The sequence below is a fragment of the Perognathus longimembris genome, chromosome 20, assembly GCF_023159225.1.
Source record: "Perognathus longimembris pacificus isolate PPM17 chromosome 20, ASM2315922v1, whole genome shotgun sequence".
Classification (NCBI taxonomy): Eukaryota; Metazoa; Chordata; class Mammalia; order Rodentia; family Heteromyidae; genus Perognathus; species Perognathus longimembris.
The window spans coordinates 20124344-20143973 of record NC_063180.1 but is presented as its reverse complement, the minus strand read 5'-3'; the positions used below and the strand labels follow the sequence as shown (position 1 = coordinate 20143973).

General features: G+C 53.8%; 2 protein-coding genes across 2 annotated transcripts; both read right to left on the bottom strand.

The window, feature by feature from the left end:
* Nucleotides 1-4610: 4610 nt before the first annotated feature.
* On the bottom strand, nucleotides 4611-7013 carry Tex101 (testis expressed 101). Its single transcript, XM_048329985.1, has 4 exons — nucleotides 6809-7013; nucleotides 6476-6706; nucleotides 5057-5209; nucleotides 4611-4963 (listed from the first exon to the last, which is right to left on the bottom strand). Exons 1-4 carry the CDS (start codon nucleotides 6903-6905, stop codon nucleotides 4740-4742), a joined length of 705 nt encoding a protein of 234 aa, XP_048185942.1. The 5' UTR covers nucleotides 6906-7013; the 3' UTR covers nucleotides 4611-4739.
* Nucleotides 7014-10634: 3621 nt separating this feature from the next.
* Cd177 (CD177 molecule) lies at nucleotides 10635-19077 on the bottom strand. Its single transcript, XM_048329983.1, has 13 exons — nucleotides 19026-19077; nucleotides 18782-18922; nucleotides 18463-18648; nucleotides 16978-17103; nucleotides 16671-16790; nucleotides 15299-15439; nucleotides 14922-15107; nucleotides 14176-14298; nucleotides 13856-13975; nucleotides 13530-13664; nucleotides 12214-12396; nucleotides 11982-12113; nucleotides 10635-11199 (listed from the first exon to the last, which is right to left on the bottom strand). The coding sequence occupies exons 1-13, from the start codon at nucleotides 19075-19077 to the stop codon at nucleotides 10949-10951; spliced, it is 1896 nt and encodes a 631-aa protein (XP_048185940.1). The 3' UTR covers nucleotides 10635-10948.
* Between the last annotated feature and the right edge of the window lie 553 nt (nucleotides 19078-19630).

Here is a 19630-nt window from a genome sequence, read left to right as displayed (position 1 = left end):
GCCCACGCAGGGAACGAAACAGCTCTCCTGATGATGACGTACTTGTGACGTTGGCAAAGACTGTAGGCCAGGAAATCAATTGAGTAAGTCAACACCAGTGGGTTTTGCTTTTCACTGCCAGTCCTGGAGCTTGAACTTATGGAGGGCCTGGGTGCTATCCCTGAGCTTTTTTGCTCAAGGCTAGCACTTTGCCACTTGAGACACAGCACCAGTTCTGACTTTTTGCTGTTTCATTAAAGATAAGAGTCTCACCAACTTTCCTACTTGGGCTGGCTTTGAATAGCGCGCCTCAGATCTCAGCCTCCTGAGTAGCTAGGCTGACAGGTGTGAGCCACTGACACCCATATTTTGCTTTACTCTTTGCTCTTACTCCTGAGACTTACTTTGCTGTGTCATATTAGCAACTTGTAACACCATATTTGACATTATTATTATTAGTGAGTCTGGGGATTGAACTTAGGGCCTCAGTTTGCTAAGCTGATTCTCTGCAACTTGTCATACACCTCTGCCTTTTTGGCTTTAGTTGCTTTTTCAGATAGGCTCTTCTGTTAACATTTCCAGGGAAATCCTCAAACCACCATCCTCCAGCCTCCACCTCCTAAGTAGCTAGGATTACAGGTATACATCACCGGCTTCATTTCTGGTTTATGTATAAGGGCTTTGGCTATTCAAACAATTACTTTTACTATAGATTTGAAGCAATAATGAGAAGAGAAAGACAATTGACACGTGTTTAATGCAGGTGCATTCTCCCCCTCCCCCCAAATATTTTCCATCTGTGGTTGGGACTTGTGGTTATGGGGCATGAGCTGTATTTACTCATTTAAAAGTGACCCATCTCGCCGGGCACCAAGAGCTCACGCCTGTCATCTTAGCTACTCAAGAGGCTGAGATCTCAGGATCATAGTTCAAAGCCAGCCTGGGCAGAGAAGTTTGTAGCATCATAGAAAGGAAAATGACAAATCTCTCCCTAGACTTGTTTGTTTTTCTTCCCAAGGCTTGGGCTTTGAGGTGCACGCATGGAAAACAGATTTCAACATCAGGTGGGGCATGTTGGGGACACAGTGGGGATGACAGGGACAAGGCAGATCTTCTGGAACTGGCCTTGCAGGTTCCTTTTCTTCCTAGGTGTGTGCGTGTGCGTGTGTGTGTGTGTTAATGAAAGGCTTAATTTTAATGACCTAAACAATTGAGGAACTTTCCACTGTACAATATCGTTTTTAAGCAGAGAGAAATGAAGCTCCCATCTTTCCAGCCTTGAGTATTGCACCATCCCATTGCCTTTACTCTTGGTTTTGGTGTTTTTGTGTTGTTTTTTTAAATCTTGTTCATTAAGTAATTTGGGGCCCTAAATGTTGCCCCTTTGCTTTTTCACTCAAGGCTGGTGTTCTGCTAGCCACAGCTCCACTTCTGGCTTTTTGCTGGTCAAATGGCAAATAAGACTCTCAGGGATGGGGCTGGGGATATGGCCTAGTGGCAAGAGTGCTTGCCTCGTATTCATGAGGCCCTGGGTTCAATTCCCCAGCACCACGTATACAGAAAATGGCCAGAAGTGTTTTGTCCAAAAAAAAGGCTTAAAGACTCTGGGATTTTTCCTTCTCAGGCTGGCTTTGAACCGTGATCCTCAGGTCTCAGCCTCTGGAGTAGCTGGGATGATGGTCGGAGTGCCCAGTGCCCTGATTTGGTTTGTGTTTGTCGATCGCCCTCTGGTGGCCTGAAGGAGCATTGCCGGCTGGGTATTTGCATTCGGTTCTCAGACCCTGTCCCACTCCACTATTAGCATGGTGTGGCTGCCATACCAAACGCAGCCAAGTCTTAACTTAGCTAAATCCTGGGGCACATGTGCCAGAGCCCACGCGGGCAGGGTGTGCCGCGTCTCTGGGTAGAGATGAGGCTTGGAAAATGGGTCAGGGCCCATCTGGGAGAGAACTTTAGCCCTGGACTTTTGTTTGTTTCTTTTTTGTTTTTGTTGCCAGTCCTGGGGCTTGGACTCAGGGCCTGAGCACTGTCCCTGGCTTCTTTTTGCTCAAGGCTAGCACTCTACCTCTTGAGCCACAGCGCCATTCCCGGCTTTTTTGTATGTATGTGGTGCTAAGGAATCGAACCCAGGGCTTCATGTATATGAGGTGAGCACTTTACCACTAGGCCATATTCCCAGCCCTAGCCCTGGACTTTCGTAACCCAGTGTGGAGTTTGTTGGAGAGTCAGATCTTCAGGTCATTCACTTTAAAAAGAAAATGGAGGGCTGGGAATATGGCCTAGTGGTAAAGTGCTCACCTCCTTTATATGAAGCCCAGGGTTTGATTCCTTAGCACGAGATATATAGAAAAAGCCGGAAGTGGCACTGTGGCTCTAGTGGCAGAGTGCTAGCCTTGAGCAAAAAGAAGCCAGGGACAGTGCTCAGGCCCTGAGTTCAAGGCCCAGGACTGGCAACAAAACAAAACAAAACAAAAAAAATTGGGGAGCAAGGACCTAAAAACAAGCAGCCATTTCTATGTTCTCTAAAATCATCTCCTAAACACACACACACACACACACACACACACACACACACACACTTAGGATCTGGGGGTGGAAACTGTACAATAGAAACACCCACTTATAGGCAAATGTTAGCAGAATGTTCCTGCAGACACCAAGACAACAACTTTTTATACCTTCTGGAACGGCCTGGCTGCCACTTTCAGCCTGGGTGGCCTGTCCAAGCCCCACAGTGGGTCAGTGATGAAGTCATGATTTGACTCTGAGTAGATCGGCCGCAGCACGAAGCCACTTCCTCCATTAAGTCCATACTTCTTGCTCCTCTTTCTCCTCTCCCCCGCCCCCCCTCTTTCTCCTGAGACAGACTCTTGCTGTATAGCTCTGATTGGCTTCAAACTTGTCTTTGCTTCTAGAGTGTCAGGCTCAAGGGTTTGTGCTAAAAATGAACTCTGTCTGCATAACTGTCTGTCCGTCTCTCTGCATATTTATCTATCATCTACCTGTGGAACTATATGATCTAACTACATCTATTATTCATCTATCAGCCTATCGATCATTTACCATATATTATATATCATCTGCCAACTATCACCTGACAAATTATCTACCTATTTTCTATTTATTTACTTACCTACTCATTATCTTAAAAATCACCTACCAGTTTGTTTTTGTTTTTTTTTTGGCCAGTCCTGGGGCTTGGACTCAGGGCCTGAGCACTGTCCCTAGCTTCTTCTTGCTCAAGGCTAGCACTCTGCCACTTGAGCCACAGCGCCACTTCTGGCCATTTTCTGTATATGTGGTGCTGGGGAATTGAACCCAGGGCCTCATGTATAGGAGGCAAGCATTCTTGCCACTAGGCCATATCCCCAGCCCCCAGTTTATGTTTCTACTGAGTTTTCGCCCTTATTTATTTTTGTTGGTTGTGGGACTTGAACTCAGAACCTGGATGGTATCCCTGAGCTCTTTCACTCAAGGCTAGCGCTCTACCACTTTGCACCATAGCACCACTTTTCTGGTGGTTCATTGGAGATGTCGTGTGGACTTTCCTGCCCAGGCTGGCTTTGAACTGTGAACCTCAGAGCTCCGCCTCCTGAGTGGCTAGGATGACAGGTGTGAGCCAGCAGGGCCCGGCTCGAGATTTTGCCTTTAGTAACGTGTTGGTTTGTAAATGAAGGTGTGGATGAGTGCTGCGCTGACTTTCCCCGCAGCTCGCTGTGCTCTCCGGAGCTGACGCCGAGCTGGGCAGGGCGCAGGCTGGTGGGGAGTAGCCACGGATGCAAGGCAGCAGCGCTGGAAAGGCAGGACTCTAATTATTTCCATTTTATGAGCAAGGGAAATTTAGAGGCTTACACAAGCCAGTTTCCCAGGAAAAGCTGGCTGCTTGTAAAAAAAAAATCACACCAGATGGTTGCAGAGCCTCCTGGAGTGGAAGGAGCTGGCTGGGTCGTCTAGGAACAGCAGATCCGGGACAGCTGTGCGGCAAGGCTGCTGGGGAGGGGGGCGCCTGGCACACCACAGGAGGCTGTGCGGAGCGGCTGGCTGGTCCCCAGCTGTGCTCTTGCTGGGACTGGGGGCTTGGGGATTCCTGGGGTGACCCCCCACGAGGACTCACAGTAGATAACACTGAAGATTTTATGGCCAAAATGTTGCTGTCTGTCCTTCAATCCCACCCTGAGAGTTGTCACTGAAGATTATTAGGGTTCTCCCCTCAGGAATCCATATTCGGAAGTAATCACCCCTAATTGCATGGGGGGATGGGATGGAAGGGGTGAATTTGTTCAACGTGAACTAACTGTGCATATATGGAGACATCACAGCGAAACATCCTCATATTGCAAATGTTCACTCAATATATGTTTAAAAGGTATTTCCATAAATTGTATAAGTTGTGTTTATACAACTACATACACACATATGTATATGTGTATTTTTTTCATCAGTCATGGGGCTTGAACGCTGGGCCTGGGCCCTATCCCTGAGCTCTTCAGTGCAAGGCTAGCACTCTACCACACACCACAGCACCACTTCCAGTTTTCTCGTGGTTCATTGGAAATGCATTTCCTGGCATTGAACCCAGATCCTCGGATCTCAGCCTCTTGAGTAGCTAGGAAGACAGGCCTGAGCCACTTCTGATGTTGAGGCGCACACACAAATCACAGGCAACTTTTATTGGACATGCTGGACACATGCAGAGGGTGTTTCTCCTGTCCCTCGCCCGGCGGGGCGGCGGTCAGGGGAGGCAGCCAGTGCTCTGGCCCTCAGAGGAGGTGGGCCAGCAGCCCCAGCAACGGTGTCAGCAGCTGTAGCCCCCGCACTGGGAGGCACAGCCAAGGGGCCCCACTTTCAGTGCTTCGTTGTACTAAAGAGGGATGCGGGCACACTTCTGATATGGAGAGGGTCCCTATCATGGAGAACCCGTTCATCAGCTCACAGTGCGTCATGCTTGAACAGCCTTTGACCTCCACGAGCGTGTCGATGCCTTCTGTGGAACAAGGAAGGGATGGGAGATACGAGTGTTAGGGGGTCACAGGGGAATCCCGAGGGGCAGAGCCATCTGATGCGCATGTCCCTTTACCTCCAGAGAACATGATTCTCCCTGCGTAGCATCCATTTATACCGCGGGGACAAGGCAGAGAGGTAACATTGAAGCAGGACCCCAGAGCCACGCAGGTGGGGCAGTGGACGCTTGTGGACATATTGGAAACTGGAGGGAACGAGAGCAACAGTTAGCGCCATGTCCCCTCTCATTGCTTTCTCTCCCCCACGTCCATCTGGCTGCTGTCACTCCATGCAGTGTCTCCCGCAGCTGCCCTACCCAGCCCTGGCTCCCACGGGGTGGTGTGGGGATGGGGGGCCCACAAGGCACCTTCTAGCGCCAATGAGGCAGCTCAGTGGAGCCACAGCTAAAGCGTGCGGTAAATATCCCACAAGATATGAAGTCTGGGTGGTGGAGGAGAATGGGTGTAGGCAGATGATGTAAACATGGGGTCTAGGTGGAGGAAGCAAACCAAACAGAAAGGACAAAGGCTGGAGGATGGGAGCCCAGCTGGGATTAAGTTGTAGGGTGGAGAGCTGGAGGTGTGGCTAAGGGGTAGCGCACCTGCCCAGCAAACATGAGGCTCTGAGTTCAAACCCCAGTACCACAAAAAACAAAAGGTAAAACAACAAACAGACAAAACCTCATAGAGTTTATATTCAGATGGAAGACACAAGTAAGGCTACATTGTTTGGTTTGGTTTTATGTGCCAGTGCTGAAGCTTGAACTCGGGGCCTGAGCCCTGTCCCTGAGCTTATTTTGCTCAAGGCTGGCACTCTACCACTTGGGGCATATGACCACTTCCAGCTTTTGGGTGTAACTGGGCTAATTTTGAACTAAGATCTTCAGATTTCAGCCTCCTGAGTGAAGGATTATAAGCCTGAACCACTGGCACCTGTCGTTGTTAACAGCCCAATCCACTGGGCGCTGGTGGCTCAGGCCTGTCATCCTAGCTACTCAGGAGGCTGAGATCTGAGGATCACAGTGAAAAGTGAGCCTGGGCAGGAAAGTCTGTGAGATTCTTATCTCGTCACCAGAAAACTGGAAGTGGTGCCATGGCTCAAGTGGTAGGTGCTAGCCTTGAGCAAAAATGAGCTTAGCAACAGTGCCCGGGTCCTGAGTTCAAGCCCCATGACTGACAAAAAATTAAAAATATATATTCGATATCCCATACTGTCTCCATTGTTAAGGATTCTAAATATTAGTCCTAGATCTAACACAACAAATGACGGAAAAACCAGAGCTGTAACTGGAGGTGTGTCTCAAATGGCAGAGCCCTGGCCATGTTCAAGCCCTGGTACTGGCACTAAAAATAATAAGGAAAGAAAAAAAAAAAAAAGGAAGGAAGCGCTGACAGCTCTCTAACGACTCCAAAAGAAACAATTTAGAATAAGTCAGGTGACATCTGCTGGGAGAGGTGTGTGTGTCCCCACAAGAATGAAAAAAGGAAATGTCAGTGTCCATGGTGTTCTCTCAGCACTTCTCTTCCTCCTTCTAGAGCACCTGGGATCTCCTCTTGTGGTTTCCAAATCTGGGACAAATCCTTTATGTTGTTGCACAAGGAAGTATCGCAGTACTTGCTGTAGGAGATTACAATCAGGCCAGGGAATTCAGAGTTCTGGATATAAGTCACAGATTTGGATCCTTCAGAGACACAGCCCTTAGTAGCCAAAATAGCTATCCTGGAGCCTGTGAGGAGACAGGAGGGAGGGAGGGTGGACCTACTTGGCCTGGAGAGGGGAAGCAACACCATTACCCTCCTCCCACTCAGCTGCCCTGTCTCATTTTTACCTGATTTGATCATTATTAGCGTTTCTTGGCAAAGAAAATGATTGGCATCACAAATGTCAACCTTCTCTGTGAGCCAGGTCACCGGGTATGTTTCCATAGTCCTCAATTTACCCACATGACAATACAGATCATCGGCCACTGGAGGAAAAATAGGATAAAGGTAAGCACTTGACCTTCTGGTGTGCGGCAAAAGGCACACCTTTTTCTTTTCTTCTTCTTTTTTTTTTATAGTGCCAGTCCTGGATCTTGAACTCAGGGCCTGGACACTATCTCAGCTTGCTTTGTGGTCAAGGCTAGCACTCTACCACTTGAGCCACAGTGCTACTTCTGGCCTTTTGCTGTTTAACGGGAAATAAGAGTCTCACAGACTTTCTTGCCCAGGCTGGCTTTGAACTGTGATTCTCAGATCTCAGCCTCCTGAGTAGCTAGGATTACAACTATGAGCCACCAGGGCTGCCTTCTTTCCTTTTCTTTTTTTCCTATTTGTCCAAGATTCAAACTTGCTATCTGATACTTATGTTTGTTCATTGGCTAGTGTTCTACTACCTGAGCCATACCTCCAACCCTCTTATTTTCTTTCTTTTTAAAAAATCATAGTCCATCCTCTGTGACCCAGCTGTTTCCCCCACATCCCATGCACACACCGCTCAAGGAGGATCTTAGCAGAAAGAAGAACAGAAGGTGGTGGATATGGAGGCCTCCCATGCCTTCTTGAAGACAGGAAGAGCTGCGCAGGTTCTGTGATTTAGGGGAGCAAAGGTAACAACAATTCAGCCCAGATTTAGTGCCATGAATCTACACTTCCAGTGAATGCTGACTTTAGGGTAGATTCTATGGTATATTAGCCCGAGGTTCCTAAATGAAGTCTGACTCTAAGTAGCTCCTGAGCTAGGGCAAGGTGATAAACTCATTATGCCTCATTTTCTGCATATGCGTTCTCAGATCTAGAAACCTGTTCCCTAGGACCAAGAAATACAGCAACTTAATACTCTTCCACTTCTACGAACAGGAGGTGAAGCCGAAAGACCTCTTTCCCTGAGACCAGGCAGTCCAGGTTTAAATCGATTCGCAAGGTCCCAACATCTCAGAGTCTCATCTTCTCAGCCCCTTCCTCCGAGGCACCCGAGATCCTGAGAGCCCACACCTCTCCTTCCAGGGGCCCTGGCTTCTTTTCCTAAAGGATGCAAGACTCTGGGGCTCCAAGTTAAGGGACCTGACTCCTCAAACCCAGGAATCAAGGCAGCCAGTTCCCTCTCCCTTACACCCAGGACTTCAGGTTCTTTCAGACCCAGAAATCCAGGCCTCCTCCCTCAGACCCAGGGGGGTGCATACCCAAGTTCTCCTCCCTCAGACCCAGGGGGGTGCATACCCCAGTTCTCCTCCCTCAGACCCAGGGGTGCATACTCCAGTTCTCCTTCTTCAGACTCAGGGTTGCAGACCCCAGTCCTCCTCCCTCAGACCCAGGAGCCCAGGCCCAATACCTCCTCCCGCAGCCCCAGGCCCCCTTCCTCAGGCTCAAGGGCCTAAGGCGAGCCTCCTAGACCCAGGCCTCTCCAGACCCTGCGCGTAGGTCCGTGGCTACGTCTCCCTCAGGACCCAGAAACCCGCTTCCCCGCGCCCCACTTCACGCTGCGGCGTTCTTGCCGGCTGCCAAATGACCTCACCGAACCTCACAGTTTGGCAGGCGTCACGCAGAATGTTCTGGAGCCTTCTCCCGCACTCGGACTCCGGGAGGCAGTGGGGGGGGGAGGGAAGGGCGGGGTCATCCTCGGCCAGAGCAGACACTCGAAGTCCTATTGGTTGGCACGCAAGATTTTTTTTTCCCCAGCCAATGAGCTCGGAGAGTCGCTGCGTCTGATTGGCTCCCTCGAAGCCAATGGCCGGCAAGCGCGCAGGTGGTGGCGCGCGTGCGCAGCAGAGTCAAAGGGGCCAAAGGGGAGTTGGGGGCTGAGCTCTGCGGCCGCGTGCCCGCGCCTCCCCACGTGTGAAACTCTCAGTTGTTAACCACGGCACTTAGCCCTCAACCTGGCAGCGTTTTTGCTCAAGACTGGTGCTCAACCGCTTGAGCCACACCTCTACTTGTAGTTGTTTTGTTTCGCAGGTTAACTGGAGATCAGAGTCCCTTGGCTTTGCCTTCCCAGGCTGGCTTCTAACCTCGCTTCCCAGTGGCTGCCGCCCCTAGGACCTGGGCGACGGTGTCATCCCCACCCTCATCTTCCCAGGATGGGTTATGAACCACCGGTGGCTTCGCTTACTGGGAGACCTGCCTTCATTGTCGTTATCTCACACTAAAACAAGGAGTAATGGTTCGGAGAAACTGTGGGCCGGTGTACCCAGGCCTCCCACTTCCATCTCCACGAGGGAAAAGCGTGGATGCCGAGAGAAGGGGAGGGACTGTGGAGACTGCTTCCTCTCCCTGGGTCCAGTCTCCTTCCCTTCTTCCCCTGTGCTGGGAATGATTTCACTGCATCTATGGGATCTCCAGCCCTGTCAGTGGGTACAGCCAGAGGGGAGCCCCAACAGGAGACTGAAATAGGAACTTCCCCCCCCCCTCAAATCTCTTCCTATACATTCCTGTAAGGCGAACTGTCCTCTCTCTTTTTCACCAACAGCTCCTTTTATAACCCCTTTCTGGCCTAGGATGGAAACAAACAGCTCTAGGAAACTGCTAACCTTTTTTGTCCACTCCCTAACCTCCTATGTTAACAATCCCATTACCTCCCCTGTTATGCCAAGTCGCGAGAAGACTACCAAGAAGGCCACCGAGACTCAGATGTTCCGAAATGCAAAAGCAAGGCTTTATTCAGGCGAGCTGCAACTCGGACCTCATCCTACCCACTGACACAGCGGAGGTTAGGAGGAAGCCCAGAGCTGCGAATGCACAGGGCTTATAAAGGCAAAAAACAAAGTTACAGCCATCAGGTGTTCAAGTAAGACAAAAAAACAAAGTTACAGCAATCAGGTGTTCAAGCAAGCAAGATTAGGACACAGGTACAAATCTGATTGGCTCAGGGCTCAGGGCTCAAGGCACAGGGCTCGTGGCATTCTGGGGGCAGGGCAGTTAGAGTTAAGCATTCCCAGCGGTTAGAGTTCTTGACCGGCTGGGCCCTAATAAGCTTGTCCTGGGTTTGCTCACAGGGCCTGCTTATCTCAGGTTAGCGTGGTAAAGTGAAGTTCGCGTGGTAAAGTGGGGCCTGACTTCAAAGTCTGGCTCTTCACCCGCACTTGGACCCTGGGTGATAAGGAAGCAGGCACCCTAAGCACCTTCTAAGTCATGGCAAACCCCAAATGCTACTGCTGGAGACCATGCAAGGCGGGATGAAGATGTGGACCAGACCAATGGAGAATGGGTGTTGATTCCTCAGCGAACATCCTCCCCTGACATAGGGGAATCCAAGCATTGGGAGAAAGAATGGGAACTGGAATATTAGAGATGTATGGCCCATCCTTTCATGTCCACTGTTGCACAGGGATGGTGCAGCTGTTCCCAGGCTCTCAGTGTATTATCAGGTGGACAGAGTATGTGCGGGTGCATGTGGAGGATGAACATATATAGAGGGGATGTGAAAATCACCTCAGGTAGAATCACAGCAAGCTGGGCCCCTGTGTCTCTGTAATCCTAGCTACTCAGAATGCTTGGATGTAAGGATCATGGTTCAAAACCAGCGCTGGTTGGTTTCAGAAGTGGAGCTGTGGCTCAAGTGGTAGATCCTCCAAGGGAAAAAGCCAAGTGAGAGCTTAAAGCCCAGCACACACACACACACACACACACACACACACACACACACACACACACACACACGATGAAAGGAGACAGAGACCTCAGTAGATCAGATCAGACTTTAATCATTGCTGCAGAGGGGTGCCAAGGACCACCAAACAGGTTGGAAATACAAGGGGTGCAGGGAGGGGGAGTTGTTTCCCAGGGTTTAAGTGTATAAAAAAACAAAAAGGAGGAAGTTATTAGTTGTGAAATCGGACAGCTACTGTAGACAGTCTCACAAGGGGCAATGCCCACTTTCAGAAAGGGTGGGAGGAGAGGTTTTTCTGAGAACTGGCCCCTGGGGGTGGGTGTGGGTGTCAGTGGCCCACGAAGGCAGCATGAGGTTATGAGAGCAATGCTGATTCCCATCACCCGGATCACAGGGAAATAAGATTAGCCAGAAGAGAAAAGCTCAATACACTCAAAGACAGCCCCAGTGCCAAGACTGGAGCCCGGCAGGCGCCCAGGGCCGCACTGCTAAACATAAAATTCTTCTTGCGCTTTTTGCTTTCCTTAATCTCAAAGCTTTCCATCACGGAGAAGATGCCAATGTTCTGGGTGCCTTTCAGCAAGGATGTGAAGTTTGGGGGCACACAGCCCTGAATGCTCAGTGGGGAGAACAGCCCACCTGCAGGGTGGAATTCCAGTCAGGGAGGGGCGGAGTCAAAGCAGTCGAGGGGGGACGAAGCCTCCTCCCTCAGACTCAGGATTCAAGGCCCTGGCTCCTCTGCCTCAGATCTGGTTCAGGTCCCCAGCCCCTCCTTTCTCAGTCCCAAGGGGCCAGACCCCAGTACTGTTCTTTTTTCCCCCCAGTCTTTGAACTCCGCGCCAGGGCTCTGTCCCTGATCTTCTTTTGCTCAAGGCTAGCACTCTACCATTTATTTGAGCCACAGCGCCATTTCTGGCTTTTTCTGTGTGTGTGGTACTGAGGAATGGAACCCAGGGCTTCATGCATGCTAGGCAAGCACTCTACCACTAAGGGACATTCCCAGCCCCTATTCTTTTTTTGAGTGAAGATACTGGGGCTTGAACTCAGAGCCTAGGCACTGTCTTTCAGCTTTTTTGCTCAAGGCTAGTGCTCTACCACTTAAGAAACAGCTCCATTTCCTCTTTTTTTTTTTTTTCTTTTCTGGATGAATCATTGGAGATAAAAGTCTCATGGACTTTCCTACCCAGGCTGGTTTTGAACTGCAATCCTGAGATCTCAGCCTCCCGAGTAGCTAGGATCACCAGGCGTGACCACCAACGCCTGGCCCCAGTATTATTCTTACTCCCCAGAGTCCAGACACCACTCCTACTTCCACAGGCCCGGGAGTCTAGATTGGATTGTCTCTTCTGACCCAGGGGTCCAGGTCCCAGCCTCCTCCCGCAGCCCCTGGGGTCTGGGCCGCCATCTTCCTGGGTGCTCACCTCCCCTGAAGTGGAGGCTCCCGCTGTAGCAGCCGGTGGCACCCTTTGGGCAGGTGACAGGTGAGGAGCTGGAGGAGCAAGAGCTGAGCTGCACGCAGGCAGGGCACTGTGTGTCTCCTGGCACAGGGGGACCTGGGGAGCACAGAGGAGGTTCGGGGTACACACCTCTCAGCTGTAGCCAGCCACTGGATCCCTAAGCACAGAGGTCCCCGCTGGTCCCCGCACCCCATACCTGGCTGAAGGGAGGAGAGCAGGACACTGCTGCTGTTGGCATTGTTGCACAAGTCGGAGGAGCAGAACCGGCTGTAGGAGGCCACTAGCATTCCGGGGGGGCTGGAGTAGATGGAGATCCTCTGCGAAGCCTGTCCCCTGTCCACCCCGCAGCCTTTGCTCCCTACCAGGAGTGCATTGGGTCCTGGGGGGAGGATGAAAGCGAGAGCTGGGCTGGGGGAGGGTGAAGGCAGAGGGCTGTGCTCCCCCCCCCCCCCACACCACCACAGAGGGTAAACGCAATCCCTGATTACAAGGCGCAGGTCAGCCTGGCATTGGTGGCTCATGCCTGACACCATGACACCCGAGGCTGAGGTTTGGGGATTGCAGGTTCCAAGCCAGTCCTGGCAGGAAAGTCTGTGAGAATCTTATCTCCAATGAACCAGCAAAAAGCCACAAGTGGAGCCGTGATTCAGGTGGTAGAGCACCAGCCTTGGGAGTGCCAGTACTAACGTACCAATGGACACAGGCAGAGAGACACACAGGTTTAGTGTCTGGTGAAGACAGGTAAGAGAGCTCATTCAGGGTCCTCTTTTCTTTGTGTGTGTGCCTGTGCACTTGTGCTGTTCTTAAGCCTTGAACTCAAGGCTTGGGTTCTTTTCTTGAGTTCCCCCCTCCCCCAAAGCTAGTGTTCTACCACTTGAGCCACAACCTCCAATTCTGGCTTTTTGGTGGTTCACTGGAGATTAAGAGTCTCATGGACTTTCCTGCCCAGGCTGGCTTTGAACCGTGACCCTCTGATCGCAGCAGCCTCCTGCATAGCTAGGATGACAGGCATGAGCCACCAGCGCTTGGCGAAGTTCCTCTTTGGCAGTGCTGTTCTCAGCCCTTCATATGAAGGATTGCATATACACAGCAGGGAAGGAACTTATTTTGGGAAGGGGGAAGTGTGCTGGGGCTAGAACCAGGGCCACTCACATGCCAGGTAAGTGCTCTACCACTGAGTTATGATCCCAGCCTTTCCCTTTCATAAATAACACAGTTATTTTTTGTGGTAGGGTTTTGCTTCATTGCTCAGGTTGGTCTCTCAACTTCCCATCCTCTTGCCTTAGCCCCACATACCGCTGGGATTAGGGACAGGAGCCATTCTGCCCAGCTGGGGGGTATTTCCATCCCTTTGCCCTCAGTTTTTTACTCAGGAGACACCAAGGTGCAGAGAAAGGCTGCGCTGGATGGAGATGTCCAGACATGAAGGGCAATGGGGAACAGAATCCAGGGAAGGGGTTGCGGGAGGGGGGACATGGTACAGTGGTGTGCCCCCCACCCCTGTGCACACACCGATGTCGATGAGCAGCAGAGTCTCCTGACACACCTCCCCAGCATTGCACATCTGCCTTCCATTCGCATTCCATTCCACAGGGTTAAAGCCATAGCCAGACTGCAGCGAGACCCCCCGGAAACACGTCGGAGGATCTGGAGGTTCGAGGGATCACCAGGACTTAGGTGAGCAAGGTCAGTCACACATGGCCCACCTGGGGTCCCCTCCCGGCCTCGCACACGCTGGGTGAGTGAGAAGCAGCTGCCCCCCTGGGGCCGCAGCCCCCACGGAGGCCTCCAGACACCGCGATCCTCCCCAGGGCTGTGGGGCAGGGCACGGCGCTCACCTGACCACGGACCGCAGCTCTCACTCACGTCCATGACCCCGATGGTCTGCGTCCCATTGAGGAGGTTGCAGCCTGGCTGGGGCAGGCAGCCCTGCACCCGCAGATTGCTGGAGATCTCCCCTAGAGAGGAGGAAAGAGGGGAGACATGGAGAGGCTGACACAAAGACCATCCGAGCCTCAGAGGGAAGGCCAGCTGCCTGCCTTCCCCTCTGTGCCCCATGCCCTGCCTCAGTTTACCCTCACTCCCCAGATGCTCAGATCTGATTGTCTAGTCCTCCCCCATCTGGTGTCCCCACAGGGGCCCCGACGTGCAGATTCACCTCCGGAGAGCCTGAGGAAGCCATCATAGCAGTGTGTGTGTCCCACGGGGCAGAGGTGTTCCGGCAACTTCTCAGGACACTTGCCTCTAGAAAAGCAGACTGGGCAGCGCAGGGTCCCTGGAGCTTCTGGGGAGGGGACAGGCAAAAGGCTGGAAGAATCAGGGATGTCACCCACAGGTCCCCATAAACAGCCAAGGAAGACAGAGTTTGGGGCCTGGCTCAGAGAGTAGAGCCTCACCCCATGAAGAAAAGCATCAGAGATAGAGTTCGAGTCTCCATCTCCCACAAAAAAAAAAAAAAAAAAAAAGAGACAGAGGAAGACAGTGCTGTCCTAGCCACAAAATATTCCAGAGCTGAGAGACGCAAAGCATCGCCATAAGTTCTGCTCAATATCAGGCAAATGAAGCCTGATTCATGATGAGCGGCTCAGGGTCAGGCCTGGCAGCTGAGGTTGGTGGATGGACAGGAGAAGATGCACCCTGCGTGTAGGGGTGGGGCCCTGGGGAGGAGTGGATGTGGGGAGCCCCGGGGTATGGAGGACAGGGAGGAAGGGTGGAGACAGGAGAGCGGAGAGGGCAGCCAAGCAGCCTGGGCTGAGCCTGGAGGAAGGAGCTAGCATGGCTGCCATCCGGCAAGGGAGTGTCTGCAAGTTACCAACCCCTGTGTGCCCCCTTCCACCCCTGGGCGCTGTCCTCATTTCTACCCTGGGGCACTGTCCTTCCTAATTGTCTGCTTGGCCCTGGCACCTGTGGCAGGGGGCGGAGCCCAGACCGGCACAGTGCTTGACAGGGCGTTGCAGAAGTCCCCGCGTCTGCACACCAGGCTGTAGGAGGTGACAGAGAGCCCGGGGCCCAGCCTGTGCTCTGTGACTCTGGCCTCGTGGTCCTGGGCGGTGGTGCAGCCTTTGGAGAGCGCCAAATACACCTGGGGTCCTGCAGGGGAGGAAGGGAACACTGGACGCCCTTCCTATCACCCCACAGAGGCTGTGTGGGCTGGGGTGGCTCCAGGAACCCAAGGGTTTCAGACAGCAGCAGAGAGGACAGGGCTCCTGGCGCTGGATGCTGGTGGGCAGCGGGAAGGCAGCGTGGGTGGGTGGGGGCGATGCACAGAGACCCCATCTCACCATTCTCCACGATCACCAGCGTGTCTTGGCAGCCCTCGCCCACCTGGCAGGTCACGTGGCAGTTGTTACAGGTCCACTGGAGGGGCAGCTCCGACAGCTCCCTCACTGTCTCCAGCGCCCCTTTCTGGCATTCCAGACGCTCTGCAGTTGAAATGGGGGCGGCAGATCCATCTCAGGGGGTTCCCCACCACCACCCCTCAACCATCTCCCAATGCCGGCAAACCCCCTGGCGGGTGGGACCTCAGTCACCAGGAGCCACCAGCTGAGCCTGGCAGGAAGCGCTCCCGGCCCCCCCCCCCCGTCCCCCCCCCCCCCCCCAGTTCGCCATCTAGTGACACAGGGCTTTGGCTGGAGCCAACTCTCTCCTAGAAACTCCGAGACTCTGTGGGACCCAGCAGATGAGGAGACAGAGACAGGGCCAGGGAGCATCTGGCTCCCAGGGGGTGCCAAGACTCCTCTTGGACCTTGCTTCCCTATCGGGGCTCCCCGTGGTCTCCTACCTTCTAGACCTTTCTTTTTTTTTTTTCATTTTCTTTGTGTGTGTGTGTGGGGGGGGGGTGTCCCCGGACTTGAACTCAGGGCCTGACTGCTGTCACTGCATTTGTTTGGTTTTTGTTTCCCTCAAGGCTAGCACTCTACCACTCGAACCACATGCCCACTTCCAGCTTCTGGGGATTCATTGGAGATAAGAGTTTTACAGACTTTCTTGCCCCAGCTGGCTTTGAACCACGATCCTCAGGATCGCAGCCTCCTGAGCAGCTGGGATGACAGGCCTGAGCCACGGCGGCCTTGCCTTAGGCTTTTCTCATTGAGACCCTCTACTGCACCCTTCACCTGCCTATGTGGGGGTGCCCTCAGCACCTTACTTAACGCTTGCCTTCCCATCTCACCTGATGCAATCCGATTTTCCTTCCTGTGACCCAATACCACGGATGAGGGTGACAGAAAGGAAAAGGTGTGGTCACTGGGGTGACCCAGAGTCAGTGGTGTGAAACAGTAGAGCCGCAAGAGTGTAATCACCTCCAACCTGACAGCCACAGAGCTCTGAAGCAAAGGCTGCAGAGTCACATGCAAAGAAGGACCCCATCTTATACCCTTGCCCTCCCCTTGGCACCCCTACCCTCCTATCTAGACAGGACCCCTGAACTTCCTTGGCCCACCAGTGGGTTCCAATCTCTTGGGCCAAACTCCCTCTCTCTCTCTCCATCAGTGGGACTCTTCTTGCTGACATGTCACCCTCCAAGCCCCTGTGGCCAGCCTGGGGTCCCCGCCCAGCCTCGCACTCGCTGGGTGATCGAGAAGCAGCATCCCCCACGGAGGCCCCGGACACGGCAGTCCTCCCCAGGGCTGCGGGGCAGGGCACGGTGCTCACCTGACCACGGACCGCAGCTCTCACTCACGTCCATGATCCCGATGGTCTGCGTCCCGTTGAGAAGGTTGCAGCCTGGCTGGGGCAGGCAGCCCTGCACCCGCAGATTGCTGGTGATCCCCCCTAGAGAGGAGGAAAGAGGGGAGACATGGAGAGGCTGACACAAAGACCATCTGAGCCTCAGAGGGAAGGCCAGCTGCCTGCCTTCCCCTCTGTGCCCCATGCCCTGCCTCAGTTTACCCTTACTCTCCAGACACTCAGATTTGAATGTCCAGTCCTCACAGTGGGGGAGCCTGATGTGCAAATTTACCTCCCCTGAGCCTGAGTAAGCCGTCGTAGCAGTGCGTGTGTCCCGCGGGGCAGAGGTGACCCTGCGAGTCCTCGGGACATGAGTGGTCGCTGGAGAAGCAGACGGGGCAGCGCAGGGTCCCTGGGACTGCAGGGGTGGGAGACACCGAGCTCAGATTCCTTCCCTTCTCGCCATCAGCACCAGGCTGTCCCCAAGAATCTGGCTTTTCAGTCCTTGGCTCCCCCCATTCCACAGGCCCTCCTGGGTTCCCGGAGGGCAACTGGGGCATGAGTCACATGACATGAGAGGCTGCTGGGGCCATAGGACTGAGATCTGCATGGACTCCTGGGGGGCTGAGAGCAGGAGGGTGCTGGGGTTCAGGTGTGGGTAAGGAGGGACAAAGAGCCTGAAAGAACCCACTGGCTCCACCTCCGAGTTTTACTGAACAGTCGAGGAAGACAGTGTGTTCTGTCCACAAAATGTCCTGAGTTCAGAGACACAGAGCGCCTCCCAGTGTTTAACATTAAGCTGGGAGGAGGGATCGTGACAGCCTGTGGCTCCAAAGACACAGAAATGGGAAAGCCTGACGGGAGATATGAGTGAGGCACTGAAAAGGGGACCCTGCTGGGGCGCTGGGGCTCACGCCTGCCACCCTGCTACCCAGGAGGCTGAGATCTGAGGATTCCCGGGAAGCAAAGTCCATGAGATTCTTATCACCAACAAACCACCAGGAAACGGGAAGTGGCGCTGTGGCTCAAAGCAGTGGCGCTGTGGCTCAAAGCAGTAGAGCACCAGCCTTGAACAAAAGAGCTCGGGGACAGTGGCCAGGCCCGAGTTCAAACCCTATGACTGACAACAGGAGGAGGAGGGGGAGGAGGGGGAGGAGGAGGAGGAGGAGGAGGAGGAGGAGGAGGAGGAGGAGGAGGAGGAGGAGGAGGAGGAGAAGGAAGAAAGAAAAAAGAAAGCGGGAGTCTCTGTGCTAGGAATTAGCGTCTGCATTTGGGTCATAGTCTGAAGTTGAGTGAAATCTAACATGCAAAGCCCACCCAGTTTTTCACTCTAGGACATCTAGAAGGAGTGGAGCAGGGGAGTCACAGGGGCCTGTGGCTAGCAGGATGCGGAGAACAAGTGAGTGGGCAGAGATGGAGACCAAGAGGCCAGGTAGGAAGAAAAAAATTAAAAAGCAACATGAAACTGGGCGCTGGTGGCTTGTGCCTGTTGTCCTAGCCACTCAAGAAGATGAGATCGGAGGATCATGGCTCAAATCCAGCCCAAGCAGGGAAGTCTGTGAGACCCTTATCTCCAATGAACCCCCAAAAGCTGGAAGTGGCATTGTGGCTCAAGTAGTAGAGCGCTAGCCTTGAACACTGAAGCTCAAGGACAGTGATCAGGCCCAGAATTCAAGCCCCAGGACACACGCGCATGCACACACACACACACACACACACACACACACACACGAGAGCCATCAAGAGAGGATTCGCCTAAGCAGTTGCGGCCCTCCACCTGAGGGGGTGGGCAGAGCCCCGAGGGTCTGGGTGCTGGACAGGCTGTTGCAGAAGTCGGCGTGGCGGCACACATGGTGGTAGGAGGTGATGGAGAGCCCGGGGCCCGCTCTGTGCCTGGTGACTCGGGCCTCTTCGTCCTCAGCCATAGTGCAGCCTTTGCTGATCACAATGTTCACTTTAGGTCCTGGATGGAGTGGGGGAACAGGACAGGATGGGGTGGAACTGAGGACCCTGCCGTCGGGGCAGGGAGGGCTGTGCCTCCTGCCACGGAGAGGCGGAGCGGGTGAGGGTGACCTCCCCCCCCCCCCACTTCTCACCATTCGCTATGATCATGACGGTGTCCTGGCAGCCCTGGCCCGCCCCACACGTCTCCTGGCCAGCGGTCCAGTTGAGGGGCAGCTCCAGGGTGGCCCTCACCACCTGGGTCAGCCCCTCCTGGCACTGCAAAGCCTGTGCGGCTGACGTGGAGAGAAGGCAGCCTCCTTAGGAAAGTTCTGGACTTTGAATCCTGAGACACCCCCCCCCCCCGCCCTTTCTGGTGGGGGGCGGGTCCTCACTCACCGGGTAACGAGGCGGTGGCCAGCAGCACGGCCAGCAGTGGTGCCGGGCTCATGTCCAGGCCTCAGTGGGAAGTCCCCCGGGGGGCCTTTGATGAGGAAACAGCGCCTTCACACCTCACTTGGGCCGTGGGCCAGGTGTGTGTGGCCAGGAATGTGGGGACTGGAAGAGGGAGCCCTGGTCCCGCCCTCGGGGTTTACAGAGAGCCTCAGAAGCCTGGGGTGCCCTCCCAAAACTCACCTGCTTGAAAGTCAGAAGTAGGGAAGACAGCCACTCCTCGCTCAGATCCAGGGGATGCAGACCCCAGCGCCTCTCTCCTCAGATCCCAGTGTCCAGGGCTCCCCACTGTCCTCCCCCCAACTACAGAGGGAGTCGCCCTACTGCCCTAGGCCCTGAGGCCTCGTTCCCGCTGAGCCCCACCCCCAGGGAGGTCCTCAGCCCCACCTGGCTTGTATCTTCATCGCCTGGCATCCTGCTGCCTCCTCAGATGGGGAAATGGCACCGCCCGGCCAGACCTTGTGACCCCCGTCCCCATATTGCCCCCTCTTCTCTGTGGGTTTCTTTCTTCCCCTTTTGGTTCTTGGCACTGGGGCTCGGACGCAGGACAT